The sequence below is a fragment of the Thamnophis elegans genome, chromosome 1 (genome assembly GCF_009769535.1).
Source record: "Thamnophis elegans isolate rThaEle1 chromosome 1, rThaEle1.pri, whole genome shotgun sequence".
Lineage (NCBI taxonomy): Eukaryota > Metazoa > Chordata > Lepidosauria > Squamata > Colubridae > Thamnophis > Thamnophis elegans.
In genome coordinates this window covers 21,393,369-21,406,019 of record NC_045541.1, presented here as the reverse complement: position 1 = coordinate 21,406,019, position 12,651 = coordinate 21,393,369, and the positions used below count along the sequence as shown (strand labels likewise).

The window sequence follows — 12,651 nt, the reverse complement described above, 5'->3', positions numbered from 1 at the left end:
CTTACTGCAACTGTGTATAGCTTGTCAATTGCACAGTGGCAGATAGGACAGCGCTCCATAGGGTTAATGTCATTGCCCAGAGGATTATTGGTTGCCCTCTCCCCTCTTTGGAAGAGCTTTAGAACTCCCACTGCCTTAAGAAAGTTCAAAACATTCTTAAAGATCCATCTCATCCTGGGCTCCCCTTTTTTTTTGAACTATTACCATCTGGCAGACAGTACAGGATAATAAAAACAAGGACAAATAGGCTGAAAAACAGCTTCTATCCCAGGGCAGTAACTATGTTGAATCCTATGGTGTAGCGCAATATTAATGCAATATCGGGTTTTCAATTTCAATTATAAAGCATGTGAAGGATGTGTTTTTGTGTTTTTATTTTTAATAGTTATAATATACACTGAAGATGGCATTTAATTTCATTGTATGATGTGCAATGACAATAAACTAAACTGAGCTGAACTTTGGAGAAGCTTAGGAAAAGAAGACAAGAGGGTTATACAATGCGGCAAGATCCCAAAGGAAAAAAAAATGCTGAGGGTCCCAGAGAACCACTGTTCATTGAGTCATGAGGAATCAGAAGTGACTAAACAACACAGCTAAGCCTCTTTTAGTTGTTGTCAGGAAGGTACAAGCAGACTTACGTTCAACATTCAAGAAACAGGAAGTTTTGAAATCTTTAGCATCGCAGGTGTATGTTTTAGCATCATCCAAAGTGCAGTCACGAATAATAAGTTTCCTGACTCTGCCATCGGCAATGATATCATATTTCTTTGTTTTGTGAATCTCTTGACCGTTCTTGAACCATTTGACGGGTGCATTTTCTCTGGATATTTCACACTCCAATTCTGCAGTGGCTTCCTCCTCTACAGTTTGGTCCTCAAGGGGTTTAGTAAACTCCACGGGTGGTTCTGAGGAACAAAATAAACCAGTTATTTAGATCTTGTGTATTTGGCACAGACGAGGACAGTTTAATGTAATGATTAAGGCACCTGGCTAAAAACTGGGAGACTGTGAGTTCTAGTTCTACCTTAGTCCAAAAGTCTATTGGGTGACCTTGGGTGAGTTACTCTTTCTTAGCCCTGCAGTGGCTAGCCATTTCTGAAATCTTGCCAAGAAAATTGCAGAGACTTGACTAGGTAGTCACCAGGAATCAACACACACACACACTTCAGAGAAGAATACAGTAGCTATCTCTTTTAAAGACTGAAATACAGACACTATTCCAGTTTGCACTTTAGGTTATAAAATAATTATTCAATTAAACACTTTTCCTTATCTAGATCAGTGTCATCCAGCACCATACCCTGGCGTTCTACAAAGCTTACCTTTTACAAAAAGATTTGCTTTAGTTTTGAAATCCTGTGCAGTCAGTGTGATTTCTCCAGCATCTGTTAGCTTCACATCCCTGAGAACAAGAGTATGAACTTTCCCATCAGCACGGGGCACAACCTAAAAGAAAAGAAAGCATTGGATTATGGTCTTACCTTAAATATTTATCATGTAACTTCAATTAATATACACTTATTATTTCTGAATGCGGGTGCACAACTTTGCACAACTCAAGGCAGCACCAGCTCTTGCCTGGCACTTCAAGGACTGGATTCCAAAAGTGGTTAAACTTTTGGACCCAAATTCATTGGCAATGTTTTATTTTATATATTTTAATCATCTCTATATTGCTATATGTACTTATACAAACAGGCGCATAATACACACACACACACACACACACACACACACTGAACTGTTTACTTTCCCCAACACATAATATATATGCATTGATTCTATCTCTTCTATGTTTGCTTCTGTAACAACTTTTTATATTTCATTGCAATTTCTTTAATCATCAATAGTTGGCAGATATAGTAGTGTATAATGCAGACGGTGAGATTCAGCACTGAGAGAGAGAGAGAAAAAAACCTCTTCCCCAAATTAGGAAAAAAATGAGAAACAATGCAGAAGCTCCAATTCAGAGCAGATCAGACATAGATTTGCATGTCATTTAACCTTATTGATATCTTGTTCAATCTGTATTCTTTCTAGAGCACACGCAGCTACATTAGTTTTGGGGCTATAATTCGAGAAAAGGGGTCACAGCAGATAATAGCTACTACCACTTTATCTGTTCTCCCAAAGCAAAGTAGAGTCAACTCTGATTAAAACTTGAATGAGAGACCATTAAGAGAACCCTGAGCTGTAGATTAGGCCAAAAATTTGAAAAATAAAATATCTCTGAAGAAGGCAATGGCAATGACATTGGCAAACTACACTTGTATTTTTGACAATTAAACAAGATATTCAGGATTTGTGCTTGTAATCCATTTCAAAAAAGTATCTCAACAGATGCTGCTTGGATTCTCTACAATCGGCCATTGGGGTTCTATAAGGTCAAATTCAGAAGTTCAGTCACAATGAACTTCTGAATTCAGAGTGTACAGGATCCACTTTGCACCTTTGTTTATCATCAAAGTGAGATACATGCAAAGCTTGTTTCTGCATAAGTAATGCCTATAGCTATAGCTAATGCAAGACTGCACTTAAATACTATATATGTTCTTCTAGTCTCTTAAACTGACATAAGTGAATAATTTAGAAATAAAAAAAACTAGCAAAGTGATATTAAGAAATAATACATCAAGTCTTTTCATTGAAAAATAATTAAATGAATACTTTATGATTGTTGCTGTCATGAAGTTCTCTGATTTAATTCAATTGCTTTGTGTTATGCTATGACTTCATCGTGTTTTATTGGAATTTACAGTTTGAGTTTTGTTTTAATCTGCAGAGAACTCTGGCTGTAGCAAAACTGATAAAAGAATAAGTGATCAAATAACTTTAAGATATGCCTTATTATTTTTAAAATTCTTAGGAAATAGTAATTGTTGAATTATATATAGGTAATTAATAAGTTGATAGGCATTTAGCCTATCATGTGAGAACAACTTACAATTTGAAAAACCTGAAAATATTATGCCAAATTCTCAAGCTTAACTAGCCATAAAGCCTTCATTTTAACAAGGAAATTTATATTTTCTTTTGAAGGAAATTGTAATTGTAATCCTGTTATTAATAAATACTCCAATTGCCGAAATGAATGAACTACCGGTAATAAAACAAGCATGAAATAAAAATTTAACCTAATAGAACCTGGGCAGGCCATTTCTTATAATATAAAGACTGATGCTAAAGGTACTTTAAATAATCAGCCAGCCACATTCCAAGCAATTCACATCTCAGTGGTGCTAACACACACTTAACAATGAGTTAAAAATAGAAAGTGGGAAAAGCTCAGCAAGGATCTCTTTCTAGAGTGATATCTCTGGAAGTGTGGCTGCAACGCCTGAAATAGGAATTCCCCAAACTCTTTCATCCCTTCTAAGAAAAATGAATGTCAGGTCTGGATTCAGAGGGCATGAATGATAAGGAAAAACTAATAAAATAACTGAAGAATATTTATTGCTCCTCAACATCAGCGGTGAAAACATTTATCCAGATTCTGTGACATCAGTCACCTCCCTGGGCATTAACGTCTTTAGATTTATTTTTCAATTAATAGTTCAGAATAAGCCCTTGTAAGGCAATCCAATGCACATCTAGCCAGGAGAAATCCCCACCATGTTAACTGGGAATGAGTCTCCACTAACTGTTGTCAGATTGTAGCTTCAGTTAGGACTTGGAAGCTCCCAAATTGGGGTGAAAAGATGAACAAGAAAGACAAGGAGGGAGGTTAGAAAATGGGAAAACATAAAAATAGATCGATTTTATGTAAATATAGAACCAGGTTTGCTTGAATTCCACCCCAAAGATCCATCAAAGTGAAGAAGAAAATAAGTAAATACAAAAACAGAAGGAGGGAGGAAGGAGGGGGAAAGAAGAAAGGGAAAAGGAAAGGAAGTAAGGGGGGGGTAGTGAGAGTAGGGGAGAGGGTAGGAAGGGGAAGAAGAGAGGAGGAGTGGGAGGGAGGGAGAAAAGAGAAAGGAGAGGAGGAAAGAAGAAGGTAGAGAAGGGAGGTTGGGAGGAAAGGAGACGGAAGAAGAAGTAGGGTTGTTGTAAAATAATATGGGGTGGCAGGAAAGCGCCCCCCATTATATGCTTAAATCTTTAAATGAATTGTGATAAATGTTAAAAAGTAACACATAAATGTTAATAGTACTTATGAAAATGTATATTTGGGAACGTATATAAGAGAAAAAAAACTTTTTTAAAAAAGGAAAAACAACGGGAAATGTCAGGAAGAGAGGATGAAGGAAAGATCAGGTACCATACCTTGTCACTGGGTTCTAATTTCTCCCCCTTCAGGAACCATTCCACTATGATTCCTTCATAGGAGAGTTCACACTCAAATGTTGCCGTTTCACCAGCCGTCACAGTAACATCTTTAAGTGGTCTCACCAGGCCAATAATACGTGCTTGAAGAAAAGAAGAAATCATCTTCAAATTGATCGCTTTCACCCTTTATTTAACTTCCATAGAGACTTTCCCCAAGACAGAGAGGGAATATAATCAAACTAAGCTGATTAAATTAACTAGATCAAGGGAAGGGCTGATCTCTGGAGATTCTCTACTCACAAAGCTGGTGGCTTTTCAAAGAACAGATCAGTTAGAAAGTTACTTTGCATCTATGCCCTTGCCAAGCCCTACATGCCTCTTGCTAAGATAAGGAGCGAGCCATCCAAAATAGAAACACTTTTCTATTGGCTGCAGAAAGAAGTGGTTTCCCACTATACAGGGTTATCCTGTTAATCATCTAGCAATTTCTACAAATTGTTGGGTTATCTCTCCAATCTTAAAACCCAAATTCAAATTAGGAGAAGATACCTATTCACAACTAATTCATTTATATCCATTTATACTACATAGCAACTGATTGGAGAAGCCCTAATTAAACAAATTAATGGTTAGGTTAAAAGCTGATATGATATAAAAAATATGAATTAGAAATATTATACTGAATTAGCTAACTGAACATAGGTAATCCTTGATTTTGAACCCCAACTATGCCCAAAATTTCTGTTACTTAGTCATTGTTAAGTGAATTTTGCCTCACTTTACAACCTTTCATGATTGTTAAGGGAATCACTGTAGTTGGTAAGTAAGTAACATGATGGTTTAATGAATCTGGCTTCCTCATTGACTTTGCTTGTCAGAATTACATTACCCCAGGATGCTCATAACATCATAAATACATGCCAGTTGCCAAATGTCCAAATTTTGATCATGTTACCATGGGGATGCTTTAATAATTGTAAGTGTGAAAAATGGTCATAAATCACTTTTTTCATTAAATGAATGGTTCTAAATCAAGGATAACCTATACTACTATAATAGTGATGATGCTGGATTACCTCAATATGCCATGATATCTGAATCACGACTAAAGGCTCCACCTCTCTACCCTTATCTGACTGATCCCCATTCATAGGATTAACAAAATACATGGGATAAATGAAAAACAAATATTTTTCCTTTTTGAAATAGATTTGTAAGGGCCTTACGTTTCACTCGAAGATGAGCACTTGATTTGACATTGGCTGCTTGGAAGTCTACACCACCAGCCTGGTTCAAACGTACATTGTAGAGTACAACACAGTGCCTTTTGCCTTCTTCCTTAATCTCACAATCCTTCAAAAAATGTGAAATTTATGATTTGTTTTAATAATGGCAATTCCCCAAATATCTTTTTTTAAATTAAGAACTCACTTGCTTTCTTTTTATCAATATCTGTATTTAAAATCACATATAGAAATGGGGGGGGGGAAGAGAAAGAGAGGGAGAGAGAGGGAGAGAAAGAGAGAGATTTTCTAGATCAGTGGTAGTCAACCTGGTCCCTACAGCCCACTAGTGGGCGTTCCAGCTTTCATGGTGGGCGGTGGGGGTTTGCTGTAACTCTGTTTTCTAAATTTTATAAAGTTACTTCCCTACTTTATAAATCACCATTTACCGTAGAACCGGTGGGCAGTCAGAAAAGTTTACTACTAACAGAGATACAAAAGTGGGTGGTAGGTATAAAAAAGGTTGACTATCCCTGTTCTAGATAGTCATAAAATCTGCTAAAATGGGTTGCCATGAATGAAGGGAACGTCAAGCAGAGGTTAACCATTTTGCTGCCCATAAACTGTAGAACACAATATGTTGAATCTTATTCAATATTCAAACTACATTTATGTACTACAACAAGAATCGTGATTACTCATCAGTGTGGTCCACTATATCGGATCAAAGAGAAGCATTGCTTACAGCGGACTGAGTCAAAGATTCTCCTTTCAGTTTCCAGTTTGCGTGAATATCTTCCTCAGAGATTTCAGTTTCAAAACGAGCTGTCTCTGTCTCAAATATTTCCACGCTATATAAAGGACGCACAATAGATATATCACGGTCTGAAAGAAAGAAAAAAGACACCCAATACGGTCAGTCATCATGATAAGGTGGCTGTGTTTTACAGAAGGATTGAAAAAGCAACTGTTGGTTGAAGTTCCTTGTCTTATTTTTTCAATTGCAGGATTTTTAAGGCATTTAATAACAGATTAAATTTAATACACCACGGTATTAAAAGGACTTGCCTTCTATGTTGAGTTTGGCAGATGTCTGGTCGGTGCCACAGTCACAGGTGTATTGACCAATATCTTTTTTCAGTGCCTTCTTCAGGATAAGCATTCTCTTTTTCCCATCAGCTTTAACAACCACGTTCTTCGAGGGAGTTATTTCTTGTCCGTCTTTAAACCATTTTACTGGAGCATTTGCTTTGCTAATTTCGCACTGTAAGATGACCTCATCTTTTTCCACTGCAGTGTAATCTTGAAGCTTCCCAGTAAAGTAGGGATCACCCTCTGCAATTTGAAGTAAATGTATCACATTATCAGTATCATTAATATGTTCAAAAGCCACAGACGCTTACCAACGGGAGTTTAAAGGTTTTCCTTGCTTTATGGGGTTCTTGCACCTTTAATGGAGGTGTTTTAAATAACAATACCATTTAGACTTTTATATCGCTTTATAGTGCTTTATAGCCCTCTCTAAGCGGTTTACAGAGTCAACCTATTGCTCCCAACAATCTGGGTCCTCATTTTACCCATCTCGGAAGGATGGAAGGCTGAATCAACCTTGAGCCAGTGAGATTTGATCTGCCAAATTGCAGTCAGCTGGCAGTCAGCAGAAATAGCCTGCAGTACTGCACTCTAACCACTGCGCCACCGAGGCTCATATGTCGCATGCTTTAAAGCTGTGGGATTTTTTGTTTCTTTTTCCAACATATTGACTAAACTTTCCAATCATAGAATGAACAGGAATAACTAATTCCCAATTATTCTGGAAGAGAAATGGCTGGGGTTCTTTTTTTTTAGAAAATAAAATGTAGAAATATATATCAAGGTGCTCCACAGCTATTTTTATGTTTAATTTAAAAATCTGTATTCTTCGTCTTCATGGTACTTAAAAGGTGGTTAATAACAAACTAAGATGGCACAAGAGCCCAACGTTAATAAAAACACAACATGCTGAAATAAATGAAGACTCTGACAAACAAAATGTCAGAACAAAATAAAAAAGATTGAGATTGTTTTATTTATATGCCGCCCTATTCCCAGCGGGACTCAGAAAAGCAGTTAAGCAGAAACATAAAAGCTATTTTGCTCAGTAAACATTCGTTTCCTAGACTCATGCCTAAAGTTTATTTTCTTACTCTTGTGTCTAAAGGACAGTAATAAAAAGAAGAACTAAAAAAATGATCTCAGCAAGTAAGAACATTGAAAAGTACCTCATCCAAGCAAGTTCCTCAGTATGCTGCACAAAGAGCAAGACACTTTTTAAGATATAAACAGGAATGGTCTCTGAGATTTGGTGTTTTGTATACAAAGATGAAAAGAGAGCTTGTCTATGGAATGTACAAGGCGCGTCTATTCTTCTGACAAAGACATGGCAATAAAGACACTGAGCAGTTAAACAGACTATCTCCTATAGGTTTCATTAGTTGTCTTATAAAATGTCATAACAGTTTACAAATTAGAGACAAATAGCAGTTACAAACTAGAATAAAACTATTCAGCAAAATAAAAAAAACCCCAAAGAAATAAAATATATAAAATAAGCAACACACCAGAGCCAAATAACAGGGTGCAACAATTAGGGGTGTTAAATCTATAAAAACTTTCGGAAAGAGGAAACACTTTGATGACAAAAAGACAACAGAGAGGGAAAGACATGGACATCTCTTTTGAAAGGGAGCTCTCCACCCGAATGTAGCCTCTTCAAAGTCTGGAGCAAGATTTTCTGAGAAGGTGCTTCATGCAAATCAGCAGTCTGCCTAGGGCTAAGCTTATATGTATATATATATATATTTGGAAGAAATTATCTCTAAAAAGATCCATTAGGCAAACAAAGTCAGGTGACACGTACCAAGAACTGTAAGTTTAGCTTCACTTGATTTGTCCATAGCTTCCACTCTGATCTGAGATGTGTCATCAATAGTTAGATCTTTAAATGTGAGTGTGTGAAATTTGCCATCATCTTTCATCGAAACCACCTTGGACGTATGGAGTCGTTGGTCATTTTTATACCAGATGACAGGAATGTTGTCGTGAGAAAGCTCAACAGTGAATTCTGCACTCTCACGCTCCTTGGCTGTTACGTCTTTGAGCGGGGTAATGAATTTAAGACGAATGCCTAAACCATAAAAGCACCTCATTAAGTTAGGTTCCAAACGCATGAAGCTCTTTAAATATTTTTTTAAAAAGCAAACAGAAATCGCAGAATTGCTGTGAGAAACAAACCTTCAATGATCAGTTTAGCACTTGTTCGCTTGTCTTCGGCCTCAAACATGTATTTTGCTTCATCTTCAAAAGCTACACTCTTAATAATAAGGGCATGCCTTGTGCCTTCGGATTTGATTTCAAACTTCTCATCCCCTGGAATTTCCTGGGTTCCTTTCAACCATCGGAAAGTCTTTGGTTCCCTAGAGACCTCGCATTCAAACTTAGCTTCATCCTTTTCAAAGACTTTGACATCGCTGAGAGGAGTTATAAAGAGGAGAGGCCGCTCTGAAATTAAATGAGGTAATGAAGAGTGTTAGGAATATATATATATATATATATATATATATATATATATATATATATATATATATATATATAACCAATATATATATTGGTTATGCAAGTTATGAATTTAATAAACCACAATAACATTGATGAAGAGTAATAAGAAAGATTTGCAAGATGGCCTTAAAGTTGATGCCTTGCAGAACCTACCTTTCACTTTCAAATTGGCAGCGCTTTTAGCATTGGCAGCCTGGAAAGACACTTCTCCAGTCATATCCAACTTGCAGTTGTGAAGAATGAGGATGTGTTTTTTGCCATCTTGAATCATTTCACACTCCTGATTGTTATTGAGGGGAAAGAAAAGAAATGTTGTCCTGATACCCAATTCTCTTTAATTTTTTTTTAAAAAAAGAATTCTTTTTAGATAAAAATTTTACACTATGGTTTGCTCTCGCTGCTGTTAAAAAAGACTTACAGGCGAAGCGGTTAAAGTTTCTCCCTTTAATTTCCAAACTGCAGGAACATCAGGCTCGGAGATTTCAATCTCAAATTGTGCTGTTTCGCCAATGAACACCTCCACACCATATAAAGGACGCTCTATGTTTATCATTCGAGCTGCAATATACAGATACGCAAAGTATTTTAAGATTCCCTGCTTGGATCAGCAAATGAAAATGGTTCAAAAGTGGATCTATGTAGAGGAGGACAATCACTTACGCTCAACCTTGAGTTCACAATTTGTCTTGTCAGTTCCACAATCACACGCGTAATTTCCTTTATCCGCATCTGACACCTTTTTAATTTTCAATATGCGACGTTTGCCATCAGTCTTTATGGAGATTCTCTTGGAAGCTACCAATTCCTCACCATCTTTATACCACTTCACTGGCACATCTTTACTAAGTTCACATTCCAAAATAACATCGTCTTTCTCAATAGAGGTATAGTCTTGTAATTTCACCGTGAAATATGGATCCGCCTCTATAAGATATGGGTTGGACACGAAGTAGTCATTTGTTTGAAGAAGTTAGTTGTTAACAGTGAACACATAAAACCATAAACAATTAAATACATAAAGATTAAAATACACAGAGATTGTACCTGACAACACGAGACAACATAGAATATTACCTAAGACTTTTAGGTGTGCTTGAGTGTGCAAATTCTTTACTACAGCTTTGATTTCAGAGATATCATCCAGTGTCACTTCACTTATTTCCAGTTTGTGAGTCTTCCCTTCTGCAGAGATACGAACTGTTCTACTGGTATGAAGTTTTTTGTCATTTTTATGCCAGGTTACAGGCATATTTTCATGAGAAAGTTCAAAATCAAAGTAAGCGGTCTCTCCTTCCTTCACTGTCTGATCTTTGAGGGGAGTGATGAATTTCAGCCTAATACCTGAAAAGGAGTAAATGGTAATGAAAGTAAATGTTATATGGTCATATCTAGCAGTAGGACGTAAATGACTGATCCTTTTTTAGGGTTTACTTCTGAATTTTTCAAAGTAATCAACTTGCCTTCTACAAACAGTCTTGCTGTGGTCTTCTTTCCTTCAACTTCAGCCGTGTACTGTCCTTCATCATCAAACTGAGAATCATTGATAACTAGAATATGCTTCTTTCCATCTACAATTATGTCAAATTTGTCACCAATTTTGATGATGTCAGTGCCTTTGGACCATATAACATTGGCTTCTCTGGTTAGCACACATTCAAACCTTGCCTGCCGTTTCTCTGGCACGGTCACATCTTTCAGCGGTACAGCAAAATCCAACTCAATCTCTGTGAATAAAAAAAAATACATCCATCAACATGCCATGTGAGATCTATTTATTTATTAAATTTATTTGCCACCCATCTCGCCACAAGGTGAGTCTTACCAATACTCGAATTAACACATGAAGTATTTTAACAAAAATCTTACCTTTTACTGTTAGGATGGCTGTAGTAACTGCATTCAAAGCCTGGTAGAGAACTTCCCCGGCCTGATCTAATTTGACTTTATGTAGGGTTAAGAAGCGTTTTCCTCCTTCAGCTTTGATGTCACAAGTCTGAAAGAATTTAAATATTTATGGATACTGATTGTTAAAAGACACTTATAATATCTTTGTGATAACAAAACCGATTACAGAATTATATGACCTTGGACCAAGGAGTATTTATTTATTATTATTTTCCATCCATAGATATACCTTTTCTTGTCTTGAGCTACTATTAGTTACTATTAACTGTAAACCTTAGCATATACACTTCTTGCTTTATCACACTATGAAGCACAATGTAGCTCACCAACTACATAGTTGTAACAAATTAATGAATTCTTAAGTACGTATCCTTACAGGGGATGGTCGAAGGATTTCTCCCTTCAACTTCCATTCCCCGGGGATGTCTTCTTCAGAAATCTCTGCATCAAAATTTGCCGTTTCTTTCTCATAAACAGTAACATCTTCAAGGGGTTTTAGCAACTGAACTTCACGTTCTGTAAAACATAATGCAATTAGTAAAACCTCTTCACAGTCTTGATAGCTTCAATCTTTATTCTTAACATGTAGGATAGAATCACTGGCAGACATGCTGCACTAATACAGTTTTACACTTACCACCCAAAGTCAGTTTTGCTGGATATCTGCGACCTTCAACTTCAACAGCATATTCTCCAACATCTTCTGGTGAGCAGTTCTTAATTTTGAGGTAGATATGAGGGCCATCTTTTATAATTTCAGTTTTGTCATTGGGTTCAAGAGGAATTTCTTCATCGCCTTTGTACCATTTAATATTTGGCGTATCTTTCACAACGTCACAAGCAAATGTCGCAGTGCCTTTTGGCTTCACATGTTGATCTCGGATGGGCTTCACCAGCCAGTCCTTTATCATTTCTGCACAAGAGTACACATAATAAATGTATTTCTCTCTTAGTATTTATGGGTATTTTAAAAATCATTTCAATTTTATCTCCTAGGTAACTGTTCACTAAACACAAAGATTAATGATAGCAATCTGTCTTCTGCTTTTCAGCTTTTCTTAAGCATTTCAAAAGATTTTCTTTTCTCTCTTGCTTCTCCTCACATTTTTACCTGCTCCCTTTGACATTTGGGCTTCTTGTTATGCAATGTAGCATAACACCTATCCTCCGTGAGCTGCGCTGGCTACCTGTTGATCTCTGGGTGCGCTTCAAGGTGCTACTTGTCACTCATAAAGCCCTCCATGGTAGTGGATCTGCGTACTTGAGAGACCGCCTCCTGCCAATTACCTCCCTGCGACCAATTAGATCGCATAGATTAGGCCTCCTCCAAGTCCCATCTGCCAGTCAGTGCCGACTGGCAACTACACGGAGGAGAGCCTTTTCAGTAGTAGCTCTGACCCTTTGGAATGATCTCCCCGTGGAGATTCGTACCCTCACCACCGTCCAGACCTTCCGCACAGCCCTTAAGACCTGGCTAGCCCGTCAGGCCTGGGGATAGAGATAATTTGTCCCCACCCGAATGATGAATGAATGTTGCTTACTATTTTACTTTTATGTATTGTTTGTGTCTATTGTCTGTACCCTCCCTTCCTTATTTTATGTAAGCCGCCCTGAGTCCCCTCGGGGAAAAGGGCGGCCTATAAATACTAATAAAATC

The 12,651-nt window shown here is 37.1% G+C and overlaps 1 protein-coding gene across 1 annotated transcript in view; it reads right to left on the bottom strand.

The window, feature by feature from the left end:
• The window catches only part of LOC116522425 (titin-like), a 309,289-nt gene that overhangs the window by 106,088 nt on the left and 190,550 nt on the right, over positions 1-12,651 (bottom strand). Inside the window, 16 exon segments of the mRNA XM_032237329.1 lie at positions 642-908; positions 1,326-1,449; positions 4,267-4,409; positions 5,496-5,622; positions 6,238-6,377; positions 6,561-6,827; positions 8,392-8,658; positions 8,766-9,032; positions 9,243-9,369; positions 9,508-9,647; positions 9,750-10,013; positions 10,164-10,430; positions 10,550-10,813; positions 10,956-11,082; positions 11,371-11,510; positions 11,632-11,907. Of these exon segments, the coding sequence (XP_032093220.1) occupies positions 642-908; positions 1,326-1,449; positions 4,267-4,409; positions 5,496-5,622; positions 6,238-6,377; positions 6,561-6,827; positions 8,392-8,658; positions 8,766-9,032; positions 9,243-9,369; positions 9,508-9,647; positions 9,750-10,013; positions 10,164-10,430; positions 10,550-10,813; positions 10,956-11,082; positions 11,371-11,510; positions 11,632-11,907 (3,207 nt within the window).